The following is a 17,934-nucleotide window of genomic DNA, read 5'->3' as shown; positions in this document are numbered from 1 at the left end:
TCAACAATATTGTGCAACACAGCTAACCATCTTCAGTGTAAACAACATCCATTGAATTCTTTCCAATATGAAATCTTGGGACACTACAAGTGGTTTTTCAGTTGTACTCCTGATATCTACTTAATTATGATGAATTGTGGGCCTGAGGGAAAAGACAGCTTTCCTGTGACACTAAGAATACTTCTGCCGATTGAAATATAACAAAATGGAAACCCAATTCAAGAAACTGTACCTTCCTCACCTGCATAATACAGTTTTTAAATATCTATTTCTTCAATCAATAATCATGAGGAAGGACTCCGTGTGATGAGAAAACACACAAAATAAGTAACTCATGAACCTTTTAAATTAACATTTCTTACTATGAATCTTCTTTTGAAGAAGAGTCATATACCTCTTCTTGCTGAACCTGAAGGCTTGCCACAGATAATGTGACTCCAAAATAAAAACCCCCTGATTTTCTGGCATGCTGGGCACCTTGTTTCCTATCCTGGGGATACACAGTAGGTACTTAGTAGGTTTGCACTCTTCCTCCAGCTCTTGTTCATTGTTGAATGCTAGAAACAGTTTAAGTTTCATCTAACATATTTAATCAATTCTGCAAGGTAATCTTTTTCAGCTCTAAATGGGACCTCAGCCATTATGCCAGCATATTGCCTCATGTCTAAAACACTTATACGGACTGCATCGGTTAGATGGACCTGTCTCAGTCACATGTACGTAGTCCTTCACATGACACCTCCTCCCACAAAATCAAACACTCCTAAAACAATGCATTATTAAAACACAAAAAAACCCCCAAACCAACCACGCAAAACCAACAACTCTGAGCACAAGCGCACTGTATCAAAAAGATACTTCTTCCTTTACCAGGGTTCTGACCCAAATCTTCTCCTAGAAATAGCTAATGTGGGGCAGGATTGTGCCATCTTACTTCTCTGCCTGAGACTGCTGCTCTTGTGCCTGAGATGCAGAAGGAAATGTAACAATTCCTCAGCTGTTGCAATGTGTGGCCTGGGGTATTCACTTAAGTCACATTCACCAATGGTTTCACTCTGATACACCAGGCAGCAACCTCAGGCAGTTAAGGCATGGACATAATTTTGCTTTTGCTGCCTGAAGGTTGCAGTGGGGAGAAAGACCAAGGTGAAAATGGATCAGAAATCACTAAACCCAACTTAAATTTCACAGAAAGCACATGCCAGACTCCCTTTGTTGGCCACAAGGAATAAAAAGAGGAGTTATTTTGAATTGGTAAGAAATCTGCTTTACTATCTATAAAGGACAAAGAAATATTGTTTTATGAGACCATCCTTTCTCCTTTTTACCCATTAGTCATTTATACAAATGTAAAAGAAATAAAAACAGGTAATTTTTCAGGTTAGTAACCTGGATATCATCTCCAAGAAAATTTACCTTCAAGGGCAATAAAAAGTTTAATTGTTGTAGAACATTTTGAGAGTCTTGATTTGAGGCAAGGCAAAATATACTACAAACAAGACAGGAACAATTACAGAAGAAAAGGCTGAAGAGGTCTTGATGAACACCAACTGGAGAAAGGTAAAACTAGAGTCACAGTTGACTGAACTATACTGAAGCATACATTTCTTCAGAGTCATCAAACTCCCCTGAAAGCTAAATCTCTGTGTCTGATTTTCCTGGGTACAAGGTGACTTGCTCAGACTTCAAAGAAGAAAGGAAAAGATTTCCATGAGCACAAACCAGACTTCAGCTTCCAGAAGCATTTAAGGATTCAAATAGCTAGAAAGTTTTATCGCATTTTTAAAGAGACTGATCACGTACCTGTCTAAGTGAATTCTTCTCAGGAATGATCTTCCTAGGGGGCTCATCATTATTACAGTCTTCTCTCTCAGAGGAATTCTGTGAAAGAAAGTAAGCTTTAATTCAGTTCTTATCCCTAATATTACTCTGCGAGGAGAAAAGAAACACTATTTTTCCTACACAAGCTGTAGCATTTTACATATACACATACTGGAGGCTAACTTGTAGTTTTATGCCAAACAGCTTGTTATGGCAGAGGAAGAATTTCTCCTCCTCAACACAACAATGCACCACTGTGCAGGTATCTATTGAAGAAGCCCGTGCTTTAGGGATTTATTCTGAAACGACCAGTAACAGCCACTTCAAAAAGCTGAAACGGTGGTTGAATCAGCATGGCAACACTGGTGCTCCTGAACACCCCAGAATAACCATTTAAAACAGTGGAACCTGTTGAAAACAAGAGGTTGTTAACGGGTGCAACTCTTGTTCTCTGTGCCCCTATGTTTTCAATCTGCCTAACAATTATTATTTGCACTGAGTCTGCCTGGCTGCCTAAAATCATAGTGAAAGTATGGTGAAGCTGAATTCTTGTAAAAGAGGTTGTCAGGAAATCCTTCCAAAAAGCCCCCAAATATTTCTAGGTAGTGTATGATAATACAGCTATGCTCTTTTCTCCTGCCCTCTGACTCCACATACACGTACAATTTCCAGAAAGACTGATTCTCTAAAATGTATGCCGCCACCTCCAAAAAAGATGATCAGTAAGACAAGAGAAGGTGGACAAGAGATACAAGGGCTTTTCCAGCATGAGTAAAAAACACAACCAGGAAACTTTTGTCCTGCTAATGTCATGATTAAAACCAAGTATTGCTCGGTTTAAAGACAAACTATAGTTGTATCAGGACATGAATAGTCTCTTGCAAATGTTTGGTTAAAAACTGCTGGATACAGTGGGGAGAATCCTGACCTCACTGCTGAAGTCAGCTACTCAGTGTTCCTTCACAGAGGTTCAGCTACTGCACTCAGGGAGAAACGACAGCCAGCTTTGGGGGAATCCCACTCACACATCTAAAATCAGTTTGATCACCACAGTATTCACAGCCTTAGGCCACATTCCCACACATTCAGTACTGTGCAACTTAACAGGTTTTAAAGAGATACAGAACAACTGCCTAGGGAGAGCTCTGCCAGGAAAAGGGTGGTTTTCCAGTTGCTTGCAGACAAGCTTAGGACTGCGTCTATTACAGCAGAAGTTTGCATTCTGTACCTGTCCCCCAGATAACCTGTCCTTCGCCGAGCATGGCTCTGCCTGGCTTCTCACAGAGACAGCTTCCAGCCCGACACCTCAGGAGACAGAAGCGGCATCTGTTGGCAGAGGAGGAGCGGGGCCCTGCGAGCAGTGGCAGCGCAGGGCCAGCAGCAGCACGGCGGCTGCGGGAAGCCGTCAGCAGAGCAGAGCGTGTGCCCACTGCAGCGCTGCGTGATCCGGCACCCGCACCGGCGGGGCAGCGCGGCTCGCTGCTCGGGGCAAGGGGAGCAAAGGGACAGCCAGGAGACGGGGCAGGGACAGAAGCTGTTTGCTGAGAAATGAGAAGGGGTGGAGGGAGAGGAACACAACAGTAAAACCCCACTCGGGATGTCATAAACCGGTCAGGAGTAAATCAAGGATTGCAGACCAACTAGTGATTTTGATTTTTTTTTTTTTTTTTAAGATATAGAACTTGTAAGGCACCATGACATTTGGGATGCTGTAACCAGGGTTTTATAATGGAAATCAATCCCAAACAGGCCTGATAAATCACTGTAAGAGGGCAGCTTTTAAAAAATTTTGTATGAGGTCACAGTCAGGACCAAGTTATTACATTAAATCCTGCTTTGAAAGAACTGTGATCATAAAAACATACAAGCTAGAATCGTATATATACAAAAAGGAAGGTCAGACATTAAAGCTGCTCTTTCTGCTTATGAAATTTAGTTTAGTAAATGGTTCATTCAAGTTAGGATTTTAATTTTTGTGCTTTGGGGGAAAAAAAAGGTCAAGAGTGAAAACCATAAGAACCTGAGGTGAGTTACTACAGATTTCCAGGAAACGCATTTTGTTGTGGCTGTAGGGTAAAGGGGTTGTTTCATACTTCTGGATTCATTTTCAACACCCACCCCCTTCCCTACAGTAAGTGTCAGAACAATTTCCCTTTCCAAATACTCTCTCTTCGACAGTGAAATCTTGCATTCTTCTCGCCTTTCAAAGCTACTAAGGATCCTCCCTCACACAAACATCAAAAAGCAGGAACTGCTGCTGAACTGCTGGCCCTTATTTTGAAATTTCTAGTTACTGTAAAGCATCAATTTATCTACTTTTTCTTTAAGCTGAGCATCTGATTTTAAGAGCAAGCAGAGGACCATTTTGCATTCATTATCTTTATAGGTGGCAAGGCTAAGAGGTTGGCTGAACAAAGACCAGACAAAGACTGCCAAGTGCATATGGTGGTTCACAGCTTGGCGTCTCACCATTCTACAGCACCAACACAGCAGCTCCGATAGCAGACTATTAAAGAGGAGCGCTGCTCATGCACTTTTGTCGGCAAGTAAGTTACGCTTGGTGAAGACAGAATGACTGGAAAGCATTACACTTAAGAAAAAGCACAGATGTTTATAACTCCCGCTCATTTCTCAGGAAAAGGAAACCTATTAATCCAGGTGCAGGTACAGGACCCCACATATTTCAGGACTAACTGTAGCTGCATGGAAGTGAATTTCACTTGACAGGGCAACACAGAGCCATGGCCAAGGGAAGAGCATAACGTAATTGACTGAAACGGTACATCTATATATTTCTCCTTGCTGAACAAGGTGGGAGGAGGGATAAACATGTGCGAGGTCAGAATAAGGTTTGTCTCAGCAGGACTCCAGTGATGCTCTCCGCCACAGGAGAGGCAGACAAAGGGAGGAGCTGCTCTGAGCACCCTCTCGTGGTTACTGACATGCACATCCCGGGCACAGACCTGGAAAGAAGCATTTGGTATCCAGACGGTGAGTTGGGTGTACTCACTGGGAATATTAAAGATCTGCAGCAACTGTACTTCATACATAGTAGGGGAATGATGGAATTTCTTAGGGAGAAAGAAGGAAAGAAAACTACTCCACATGGAAAGCTGAAAAGCCATACAAACTTCCACCAAGGAAAATTTTTACTTCCCACAGGCAAGCCTTCTTGACTAAAGCTGGGCTGGCTAAAAGTGTTTGTGCTTGCATGCAAGGGTCTCTTCTTTTGAACAAATACAGGCAAGATTAGATGTTGAGGTCTCCAAAGCACTCCCTCTTTCCACAGACAGGTAAATTTTTTTTTTTTCTTTTTTTTTTTTCTTTTTTTTTTTTTTTTTCCCCCCCAAGGTCACACAATGACAGGGGAAGTACTGAGAAGACAAGTCAGGAAACCCAAGCTCATAGTTCTCGTAACCTTGAAAATTTCTCTCTAACAGGAGATTCCTGCAAGGGGGCTCTGCCTTCCATAGCTCATTTTTCCTAAAATGGCTACTGCCTGTAATGAGATCCTTTTAAATCTGATTTGCATTTAAAACTTCAGCCTGTAATTAACAGAATATAACTCCATGGCAGGTTGTCTTAAAGACCACTACGAAATTATTACTATTTAACTCTCCCCATGAAGCCTCCTCCACCACTAAACACAACATGCTACAATGCATACGAAATCCCCTGACTGAAGTGTTTGACAGGAGATGACATGCAGTATTTTGTGTACACAGCCCAGCAAAACACTGCTGGGAATGAAATATAATACATGGAGAAAAGCACTCCCAGGGACCACCAATTGGGCAGAGCTACCTTTAGTACCGCCTCACTCGTGGTGGAAATCAAAGCCCTGCCAACTGGGGGAGGCTTTCTTTGATGCTGTTCTGCCCTGCACTAATTATAAAAGAGTACACATGCAGCCTTTTTTCCAAGTGTGTGGAGATGGGGGTGGGGGAGAAGTGTGTGTCTATGTGAAGAGCACAACTATTTTTTATGCTTTCAAATTCTTAATCCTGTTTGGAGCTGTCAGTGGGGGTTAATGGAAGCCTTGGATAGGAGAATTCCAATCTGGTTGGCAGATGGATAGGTTGGTTATAGCTGCATAACTATGTCTTGCCTGCAGGCACAATTCAGAACACTGTTAAAGCAATATAAAGTCTCTGTCAAGCTGAACCATTTGGATCAGTAGCAAGGAGAAATAATAATAAAAAAGGAGTTCATTTCTGGGCCTTGCGTGTTTATGCTAGTATGCAGAAACTGATTAATTGTCATCGTGTGCTGGTCTGTTATACCTCGGATTTCTACTTCTGGAGTAGATTTTGCATGCTAATATAATCATTCTCCCTCTTGAGACATTAGCAAATAATCAAATGAAAAACAGGATCATAATTTACTGAGATTCGGGCAATTCTCTATGCAAATTTGACTTGTTATTGCTGCTGCCTCGTTAATCTGAATGCCTTTGACAAACTCCTTTGATTTATGAACTCATGACAACTCCAATGTGTATATATTTTGCTAGATTGACATTATCATTAAGAGTGGGTGGACTGAGCTCACATGAATGGCTGATTTTATTCGCTGGTGTCTGCTGCTCAACAGCTGAGCATCTCCTTCTCACAAAGCCCCTGAGCGCCAGGCTCTTCCCATCTACCCATCCATTCATCATCTCGATGTTAATTGGCCCAGGCTTTAAGCAAATTTTCAACACGATTTAAAGGCACGATGACACTGATTACTGACCCTCTGCCATACGGTGCCTATTGATTAACCTGACAGAGATGATGAGCTTGAGGGAAACTAGGTGTGTGTGGACCTCGGGGAAAAAAATATTATATTGTTTATGCAGGCAAAACACTTGTCTTTATCCCAAAGGCCAGAATTTGTGCTGCACTGGCCCTTAAAACACACTATTGCTTTAAACACCTGCATCCAATACAGAAAATGCTTGCTTGCTTGCTGTGGAAAAATGATTACAAATTTGATGTCATGTGCAGTCTGTATTTTAATCGAGTTCCCTGATAAATAGACCCCCTCAAGCCAATCAAGTCTCGCTCCAGCCATTGCGTGCGTATACATCAGTTCGAACAGAAGCCTGGGCAGGGTGTGCTTTTAGTAGTATCAGCAGATCCAACTGCATGTAGGAAATCTACTTGGGTATTTTAGGTCTCTAAGCAAATAATACAGTGGGAACACAGTGTGCGAACAGTTAGACTAGAGTAAATGTTCCAAGGGCAAACTGGATGCCAGACATAGCTGTCTCAGTGTTTCTGCTGCCACATTAAAATAGATGCTTTAGCACACACCAATAAAATAGTGCATTTTTCCTTTTCCAGTGCAAACTGTTGATATGACCTGACCCTCAAGCTCCTAAGTGCATTGAATGAACACAGTATTTTATCAGAAATTGAAAATAACTGACATCCTTTTTCATGCTCCTGGAAGTGTCCCTGTGCTGCACTTGGTCCTCCTCACCAAGGACAGAAGGGTACTCTCTCAGTCAAGAGGGAGCCACTGAATAAAGAGGTACATCAGCATTCTGTCTGCAGACTGGTGCTGTATGAAAGTAAAAGGAGGCAGAAGGCCTGTTTAACCCCTGCCCAACCCCAGGTTAAGTCTGTCAATCAGGGCACACTGTTCTTCTCTCCCAGTTCAAGCCAGTAGCCTGCCAGACATCAGGATATCCCTCTTGTTTAAGGTGGGGGGGCATTTGGGAGAAATAGGGTGTTACTCCAACATGCTACAGAGTCAGTTGTCTTGCAGAAAACAGGACAAAGCATCATCAGGTAAAGGTATGGAGAAATTAGCTGTAATGGTCTAATGCCGATGTCAGCCAGTGAGGACTGAAAAGAGAGAGAGATGTGTGGAAATAAATGCCAGTCTAAGACCAGAGGCACATAGAAGCCTTATGTTCCCTTTCCAATAACCTCTGTAAGTGATAGATGAGTCCAAGCCCATTGTTATCGTTAAGGGACTGTCAGCATCCTCATTTTATAAATACTGTCTGTCAGTTTATAAATATCTCAGCCATTTCAAACAGTGCTAGGATGAATCCTGGCATGGCCAGTGTCAGCCTGAAGCAGTATTACTGTTAAAAAAAAATAAGTGCCTAAGATACACTAAAAACATGTAAGGATAGCTTCTCCTTTTTCTCCTATCACGAGGCCCAAAATACTCAAATTCACACTTACTTGGCTAGTCACTACAATACATAAAACCAGTCCTTAAGATTGGTAATGTTCTTTGAGAAGAACAAGTATGAAAGCTACAAGTTTGAAGGCAATTCTCTGCTGTTCCGAAGATAAAACAAAAATGACAGCTATAACACACAGGGAGATCCACAGCAATGAAAATGCAGAGATAAGTATCAGACCCCATTCCTCCTTGGCATTTGCTGCTCTGAACATTCACTGAGATTAGATCTTTTAAGAGAACACCATAAATTGCAATGTGTAGGCACAAGGGGGTGACTTCAGCCTGGAATGAAGGCACAGACAAGTTTTCCAGCTCTTACAAGTTTAAAGTTAAGTGGTACTTTTGCAAGGGGTTTTGGCTGAATGGAAGGAGAGGGCTGACAGAGAATGACAGAGGGAGAGGGCAGACAATCTGCAGCCTGCCTTGTACTGACTGATAATGAAAAAAGAAAAGTCTGCTTTACAGACTGGCATGCACTTGTCTATTCTGTTTATTATATTAATTATCTTGTTAGCTGCACAGAATCACAGCACTTTTTTTTTTTTTTCCTCCAATATCCTTATAAATGCCCTGTGATGGAGACTTCAACCCCACCTGGAACATTTACAAGTTGAAATTCATGCCCAAGCAGCTCAGGTACCTACTACAACTCAAATTCTTGAAACTGAAGCTCTGACAGCAGTGAAAATGGGAAATACAACACCACACCTCTGACCAGACACATACATGCATGTTCACACAACACCTAATTTGGTCTGCCTCCATGTTAACACTGATAATGATAATAAAAGTTTCAACAACCAGAACAAGATTCTGGTTTTCACATCTGCAGAACGGATCCTGAACGGATCCTTCGTAGTTTTCTTTATTTTTCATTCAAATCAATAATTGGAAAAGTATAATTTTCAAAGCAACGAGACTTGATAACAGAATTTCATAACATAAAGAAAAACTTCTTATGACGTTCTTTAACTTAGTAATTACTGGTTGGCAATAAAGCGTAATTTAATGGTGTGGGAACTCAGCATTACTAGAACAGTAAATTCAGTTTAATATTAACATCAAAATACCAAAATGCAGCACAAATACCAAACATCTGATGAACAGATGCATTTCGAACAGCAAAAATCTAGCTGTAGCTAAAACCCCCTCCCACCACCATCACCACCCTCCCTGAAATACAGATGCTGGGAGCAAGTCATTTAGGAGAATTTTAAAAAGCTAGCTTCACTTCATCCACATTTCTCAAGAGGGGGGAGAGAGAGAGAGAATATGGCTAATGAGAACGGGCTTTCCATGTTTCCCAGGAAGCAGCCCTGCTTAACAGTTCTGTTCTGTGAATTTAAGAGAGTCAGCAGTGGCAAATTTGTTTTTAATATTCAAGCTTTCAAGCCTTGCAAGCTAGTTGGCCAATGGCCCTTTCTATTCCAATGTTTGTTGGTGCCTTATTTACACACACATTACATCCGGAGAGCCTTTGAATATAATTTCACGTGGATTAAGGGAAGAACATTTGCTTCTGCTAATCAGGACATCTGGTTATTTTTGTAACTCACAGACATCTGCATTAGGCAGTTCAACTTCCCCATTCCTCATAACAAGGTTAGAGCTTGAGAAGCCTCAAGGACCTCTAGCTGAATTTTATTATTTGCATCTCCTCACAGCCGAGTGTGTTTCGGAATTTCCTTTCCTAAACAACACAAATTGATCAGCACCTTCACAGGTATACACATTTTTATAGCTAGCACTTTCTATGCATGGTTTTATAGCATACATCTTGTACTCCAAGATTTTACGTAGTTCAAAGCTATCTACATCTTTTTAAAGGAACAGAAAGCGCACATTCCCAAAAAAGCATGGCTGAAAACATCCAATTAACCTTACACTACATATAATATGGTATACTTTCAAGTATTCAACCAGATCACCTATGTAAGACTGGTGTCAGGACTTAGGACAGATTCTGAATCTTATTATCTCTGTGCTTTGGTTTGCCTCTTTCAACTGACTTACCCTTGTACATCTGCTCATCACATTGAACAAAGTAATATTCTCCCCTTTCTATTCTTCAGGGCAACATTAGTAATTTCTCCCATCTTTTAAATTCATGTTAAAATTACTTTGTAACAGTTTCAGCTGGGGTTAAATTTTTCTGCCAGACTGCTGAATAGTGCCACACATACTTCAGGAAGAAGGATTTTGCATGCAATAGAAGCCTTTTAGAGAAGAACTGAATCAATCCAGGCTTGGCTCTCACTTCTTCGTTGCTTTCATTTTGCTACATTCCTTCCACAAAAATTCATTTTCAACACTCATCCCAGAGTACAGAAGTACTAAAGTTTGAAATTATACACTCTTATTCACAGCATTCTTCCCCCCCATGCTCATGAATTGTAGGCTTTTATCGGTGATTTTGTATGCTGGAATAAGATGTTTTCTCATTTCTTTCCCCTACATGTAGGGTTGGGGGGAAAGGACAAAGTCAGGTTTTACAGGCTTGGAATATAAGCCAACATTCAAATACATGTCAAAAAACATATTTCTAGTACTAACAAGAGTTAGCAAGAGCCAACGGATCCAGAGAGAGTTTTAAAAAACTTTTTATTTATTAAAATTCTCTAGATACAGTTTAACTTTCTTTGTGCAATATTTATTACACCTTCATCTGCATAGGAGCTGCTCTTAGAAACCAGTTGTAAAAGTGTCTAGTTTTGCTGTAGATTTCATGTCCTTGATGCCCAAAAGATAGGCTGGAAATAAATCCCCATGGACCACTGTCTATAGAGTAGGTATTTGTTTATTGCAGTGCTGGTGGTGAGGGGGATATCTCCACCTTGCTCACCCACCTTTGTCAAATGCTGTGGTATATTTATACAGTAGGTATTACTTAGTATTACTACATGGTTTTAACATCATCACATACATGCCAGAACTAATTTACTTTGTACGATCTCATGGTTATTAGAGAGTTCTTCTGCAGTGTGCTTGCATCTCCCCAGTTCAGGGGTCGTCAGGGGTCTTTGATGAAGGCTTCCAAAGTCTTCTTCACATGTGAACTTTTCAACTTTCTCTTTGGAGCATGTGTGGTTACAGTGTTCCTTGGTCTGTCTGGTCTTAACCGGCCTAAATTCTTTGCTTTGTGGCTAACTGGTTTTGCACTTGCCAATTTTTCGTTAGCACTATATTTTCTATCTCTAAAGCTATCCACCTGGCAAGTTTTTTTGTCTATTCAGCATTAAGCAACTAGTTAACCATATACTAGCCATTACATTGTGTAAAAAGTTATTTATATCAGGTTATATAGGTATAAAAGTTAGGATTCTGGTTATATAGGTATCAGGTAGTACAGATATATAAAAAGTCATGATTTAGGTTATACTGATACCAGGTTATACAGATATATCAGGTTATACTGATATCTTGTAACTCAAGCTGTATAAGCACCTTGTAACTTTGATTGAAGTTATATAGGCATCATCCTTCTTCAAGCATTATTTTCTAACTTTTTAAACTAATTCTCTCAAAGAACCAACGCTGTCTCACTGGACTGACTATAAACCCCCTTCTCCTCTCATCCCTCATCATCATCTACACTTATTATCTTTTTCCAAAACCTCTCACTCTGAGCTTTCCTGTCTAACAGGCAAAATACCTCCACTTGTCATCACATCCCTTCCTCAGAGGCTGTGGCATTCTCACTCGCAAACACCTAAATCAACCACACCATCCTCATCTCTCTGTACTGTTTTATGCTTTACTTGTTGTTTTTTCCTTCCTATTTTTTGTTGCAGGAAAGGGGAAAATGAAATACAAAACTAAGGCACGAAGGACAAGCTGCCTGTCCAAAGTAAAAATGACAGCATAGGGGAACAAAACTTGTTAACTTTTTAGGCACAGTTTCTCCCCTAAAGCAGCTCACTTTTTAAGAGAAGGCTATTCAGTGATCTCACTGCAGTGTCAGACTGATGGGAATTCACAGCACACTGTCTACAACACCGAATGTGGAGGCACCCAGATCTTTGTCTTAGACAGTGTGTGCCAGGTAACCCTGTAGCCAGTGAATGCTACTTTGTTCTCAATCTGGAACAGGTTCAAAGCACCTACGGAGTCACCATGGAGCAGTTTGGATGACACAGCTCCACCTCCCCAATGTGCCTCACAGTAGTAATTGGTCCATACAGTCAGGCTTCAGTACTTTCTCCAGCTTCCAAAGCTATATTTATTACAAGAAGCATCAGTCACACCACTGGACTATGAGGCAAATTTAGTTAGCTTCTAATACAGAGTGTGTTTACCTCCATACAGTGCTGTTAAAAAACCTCACTGCTGAAAAAACAGTGTAATTGTTCAATCACATCAATCAAAAAAAAATTATAATCTTCTAATAAAAGAATCAAAAGTTAAAGATTAGGCACTGCACATTATAATGTTTTGCTAGCAAGCACTGCAGCCTTTTAACAGCTGCCACCCAAGAAACAAACCCTTGGGTCCTCCTGATTTGGCTAGAGCAAATTTAAATGTGGCAACACAACAGCCCCTCCCACAGCTTTAAAATTTAACAGCTCACTACTAGGTTCTAGCAGTATAAAATAATTCCAACTCTAAAACACCATTTTCTTGAACTAGAACAAGGAGTTACAAAGTATTATTTTAAATTTCATTGCTGGGTAAGGAAGAGTTGGACATGCTTTGAAGACCATCAAATAGGGCGAGTAGCCAAGCAACCAAAGAAGGAAAGAGAAAGATGTACATAGGTTCTCACCTTCAGATACCTTGGGGCTGGCAAACATTTTGTTCCTTTAGGAAATTATACAGCTCCAGACCACCGCCTGTTCGAGTTTCAGTAGTTGCAGCTTTTTTGCTACAACATGAATGGCTTATTAAACCTACAGCATATCTGTTTTATTTAACTTCTTGGTGGAAAGGGGCCAGGAAAACAAAATGTACTTAAATGCTGGATTTTTTTTCCAGGCTGAATGCCTTTCATCCAGTAAGACATTCAAAGCAGTGACCCAGCAAATGGATTGAAAAAGCAATCTTCCGTCTCAGTGCCACATTATCATTCCTATTCAGTATTCTCGGTGAGATATCTCAATCAGCTGGATGTGTGTGTAAGTGACAGCGCAGCCCATTGCTGGGTTAATTAAACATTTGACTTTAACACCCTCCCCATCATTAAGCAAATAAAAACAGATAATTCAAACTGCACTTCATCCACGGGGTACACAACATACATGTCAAAATTAAGAGAGTCCAAGGCCCTCGGGGAGTTCTACTCGGGGAGGTAATCAGTTTAAATCTTATCTGGTTTATCAATTATTCTATTGATTAAAGCAGGGTGATTATACAAAACTCCCTCTTGCCACATGGGATACATGTAAGCAGAGGAGGACAACACACAGAGGCTCAAAAACGATTTAAAGAAAATACAGACAGATGAATAACAGTCTATTAGTACATGCCAGTAATCCATAGACGGAAAAGCTGATACTTCTAAGCAAGTGAATTGAGTCCTTCCAAATTAGAGTGCCAATGCTTTTACCTCGTCAGCTTTAAAATCAAATCTATATGTTGAAAGGACCACATTTCTTCATTTTAAACAGGTAATTTTTTGCCTGAAATATGTTTTCCTGATATAGTCCCAGAACATAACAAAGACACCAAACAACAGAAATTCCAGACTTTTAAAAGGCATCATACTTATCTATCAGTGACACTGAAAAAGTGGATGGAAAGGGCATTCTCTGTATCTTCACTCTCCCACACACATACATGGCATAGCCAAAAGTACAATGTTATATTTTAACAATTTAAGTGTGACAGATCAACTCAGATGAAAAAAGAATGTGCTGTGGAGTTGTGGAGTTTGTTTGTTTGGGGTTTTTTTTTGCCTTTGCAACCCTACAAAGTGAGATATTAGCAGCTGTGGGAGCTGCCACTGCCACATACTCATTTTCAACCAGCCCTCACAGAAAATCCCACCACAGTGGTCCTTATCACAACTCCCTTGCATACAGCCACACTACACAAAGCAATTCCAGTTACTTCTCATTTTTTGTTTCCAGGTGAAGACCTCTTTCTCTTCAGATGTCTGTTTGTGTCCTGAGTTTATGGTCACAGTCCCACCTCCACCATCTTCCAATAATATTACGTTTCAAGTTTCATCTTATCCTAAACTGGACTGTACAAAACAGGAACCTTTTAAAAACAAAACACAGGAATTTATTTCCAAAGGTTCCCTCAAAGCAATAATTAGCAGCAAAAGAAAACTCAGCTTTAAACCAGGGCCTTTTTTTTTTTTCCCTATAGTGGCTCCTACTACCTGCATCATAATGGTCATACTGGTAGCATAAATTAGTCTTCTAATTACATCTCAGCTCTTAATCAGGACACAGGGTACGAACCACGGCAGTCAAAACACAGACAAGCCAGAGAGCCCCAATACCTCACCAGCCAGTGTTGTTGGAGTTGCAGTCACAGGAATTTTAAGCAACAAGGACAGCTAAAAAAACAGGCCTGAGGTGTGTTCTTGCCCTTCACCTTCAGGAGGGGATTATGTGCCGCTCCACATTGGCATTGCGTGTGTGTCCAACCACACTTCAGCCTCTTCTTTGTAGATCCCTTTTCTTCTTTGGAAGCAAACTAGAAGCCTGCATTAGCATGCTGTATTTTGCTCTCACCACTAGAAATACTGAGGGTGCTATTTGTAATTGTATTCTTTTAAGAGGTTTGTTCTCTGCAGCTGTTTTCTGCTTGCAGTGTATTTTGTGTAATCAGCACATCATCATAAATACATTGGCTGTTCCCCCGAGGGAAGCTGTCACTGTTTAATTTACAGAACAACCTGGCCAATGTGAATTCTAACACTACAGCACTATGGCAAGAAGTTACCACACTCGGAAAAACAGGTTTCTATGAATTTTTATATCAAGAGCTGGTCCCAGGACAATTTAGTTTCTAGAAATAGATTGATTTTAAAAGCATTCTATATACTGGATGGAATAGATTCTTTCCCATTTACAGCCTCTTAAGGCAGCACCAAATTCACTCCCACATTATTTTAAAGGTGACAATCTCACCATGACCATCTTCGCTTCTGACTTTTACCAAAAGAAGACACTGGATATAAGTGTGTTATCCTACACACCAATTCCGTGTGTGTGTTTGGGGTTTTTTTAATGAACAACCACCACAACATCAACGTGTTAAGTTTGTCTTCATTTGCACAAGGGAATGTACTGTGGTGCAAGGTCAAATGTTATTACCTACATCAAAGGGTTGCTGCACAGTTTATTACTCTGAAGATGTGATAGAAGAGCAAGGTATATTCCTGAAAGAGTAGAAGCGTATGCAGCTTTATTGGCTGAATGAAGAGTTGCTTCCTTTGTTTGCTGGATATATGGTTGTATTTTGAGAGAATAAATCACAGGGATTTTTTGTAGAAAGTAGGCAAAAGGCGATGGTTGATTTTGCTATGTACAGACACAGTTTAGAAAATGCCACAATGGTACCAAATTATATTGGTAGTCATTTAAGAACTAGACATGAGACCTAAATAAATATTTGGGTATGATCAGTGAGTTATTTGGATATTTCATTCACAATGGCTACTAGAAGCAGTCTCCCTGACTACTTAGAAAGGGAGCCAAGAAGACTGACAAACTGTTTGGTTTTTTTTATACTTACACACACATATATTTATATCTGTAAATATACAAACAAAATGCTGGAGAGAAGCAACTATAATAAAATCAGACAAGCAGTATTCCCAAAGTATAAACTTCTTTGGGAATTCTCCTCAAAAAGCAACAAAAACCTGTTTCAGATATTTAACAAAAAAACCCCCTGCATTTTATTTTAGGGGGCAGCTGGTTGTTAAACAACTTTCAGTATAATTGAAAATTTCCAAAATTTCTGTGTTTGGCAGCAATTTTTCTAATTCTTAGTGATAAACAGAAGCCCTGTTTAACATCACCAGACCTAGGGCAAGTATACAAGCATCATAAAAAAGAATCATGCATATCACAGAGTATTGGTTATGTACTTTCACAAGGAAAGTTTAATTTTACTTAGTCTGTAGAGTATTCTAGCAAATTATTTTTTATTTCCAATGTAACAAAACGTAAGAAACCATTAAAGTGAAACAAATACTATCTTGTCTCTGATATGGTTTATGTTTATGAGAATGATCTATCAAACACAGGTAAAACTGAGTGAAAAAAGCTGAGATTTTATGGAAAAGTGAGTTATCTGGTTATCTGCAGAGGAAAGAATACAGGAAGGAGAATATCTGAGTATTTTTACACGCTATATAAGTAACAGCCAAGAGAAAGCAGACTAAATAAGGAGAAACCCACCCGACACAGTGTAGCAAAGTACTTCTCCAAGCTGTGAATTTTAAGATTTAGCAAGTACATCTCTACTGAGAGCGTTTCAGTTGATGGCCTGAAATTTTGCATGTGTTCACCTTATTTCAAAGAAGAAATATTTTATTTTGTTCTCCTTATACAGAATTATTCAGAACTATCTCTGCATATTTCCCAAGAAAGACTGAATTCTAATATTGGCTTAAATTTAGATGCTGGATAAGAAAGTATTCAATTTAAATTTAAATTTCCTTTTATTTCAATTTAAATTCTCCAAATTTGTGGTAAAATCCCATATTTGCATTTTTAAATCAAAATTATTGGTGTTATCTCTTTGCCAGTTGTGCACAAATAGGTACAACTTGATCTTGTGCCATCGGCTCCCTCTGAAGCCCTCACTGCCCGTGGAGCCCGTCAAATCCAAAGTCATAATGGAGCGATTTACAGGGCCTAGGCTGGATCTAAACGCACTGGACCATCTGTGACTGGGTGCGAGGGGGCTGCAGCGGGGTACCCTCAGAGCCTCCCTTCTCCATAGAAAGAGGCAAAGATGTAGACTTTGGAGCAGCACGGAGCAGTCGCTGAGATGCTCCTGAAGTGCCCGAGCCCTGCGGCTGCGGCGCTCGGCGGAGCCCCGGGGCTGCAGTTCCGGGCGCGGCCGGGGGAGCGCAGCACAGTCCGCGCCATGGCCCGGCCCCCGCCCCGCGCCGCGCCCGCGCGGCAGCGCGCACACGCACAGCCCCGTTCTAATTCAATTAGCGCAGCCTGCAACTCCAGAAAAGAGTAATTCAATTAGTGCATTGTGGAGCTCCACAATACCTCCAAGCAGATGTTCGCAATCCTGAGGAACCGGAGCTAGCTTTAAAGATACCTGTATGCCTCCAACGCGGCGCTGCATATGCTGTTTGTCACTACGGCTTTACACACCTTCCTGACTCCTAACGAGGCAGGAAGGAAAACTCGGATGAGTTTTGTTTCATTTTTTAAACCAAACAGCCAAACTGGTGCTGATGTGCTAGAAACCTTGCCCTCACCTTAGCGGGAAAAGCACATTAGTACTAACCCAACCATCACTACTGAGGCTGAAGGAGGGGGAGGCCTTGTAGCTAAGATACATTTTTAATTAATCATTGTGCTGGACACACTGGGGTGGTTATTTCTCAGTGAGAGATCACACCTCTTGATACTCAGATTAAAGGACTAATAAAAGCACACGGAACTTTTGAGGATCAGTGTGGGTGCAGAACAAATGCCGAATTCTGTTACTAAATGTAATTGCTCAAGGTAATTAAGAAATTGGTGATGTGCTACAAAAAACAACCAAACCCACCCCACGGATCCACAAAGAAAAATTTCTTGTCCCCCTCATTTCTTTGCTACCTCAAAGGAAGAAAATCTCTCTTGCTGTTGCTACTACCCGAGAGCTGAGATCTTGGAGCACACCCTTGGCAATTCCCTGAGTTTGGTGGGCTCCCCAGCATCACTCAGCCTCTGCACAGGTCACACCACCAGCCAGACAAGGTCACCAGATTTAAAGAGGGATAAATCCTGAATATGTTTA

General features: G+C 40.7%; 1 protein-coding gene across 5 annotated transcripts in view; it reads right to left on the bottom strand.

Annotated features, from left to right (window-relative positions):
- Positions 1–17,934, bottom strand: part of BTRC (beta-transducin repeat containing E3 ubiquitin protein ligase) — a 115,319-nt gene that overhangs the window by 64,600 nt on the left and 32,785 nt on the right. For all 5 annotated transcript variants that reach the window (XM_066191039.1, XM_066191041.1, XM_066191040.1 and 2 more), the window contains one exon: positions 1,804–1,881. In XM_066191039.1, coding sequence (XP_066047136.1) covers positions 1,804–1,881 — 78 coding nt within the window. The remainder of the gene's footprint in view (positions 1–1,803; positions 1,882–17,934) is intronic.

This window comes from Chamaea fasciata, unplaced genomic scaffold, assembly GCF_029207755.1.
Source record: "Chamaea fasciata isolate MVZ Bird 193981 ecotype frontalis unplaced genomic scaffold, bChaFas1.0.hap1 SCAF_9, whole genome shotgun sequence".
In the NCBI taxonomy this organism is placed as follows: domain Eukaryota; kingdom Metazoa; phylum Chordata; class Aves; order Passeriformes; family Sylviidae; genus Chamaea; species Chamaea fasciata.
Note: the sequence above shows the minus strand (reverse complement) of the source record. Positions and strands in the feature narration are given on the sequence as shown.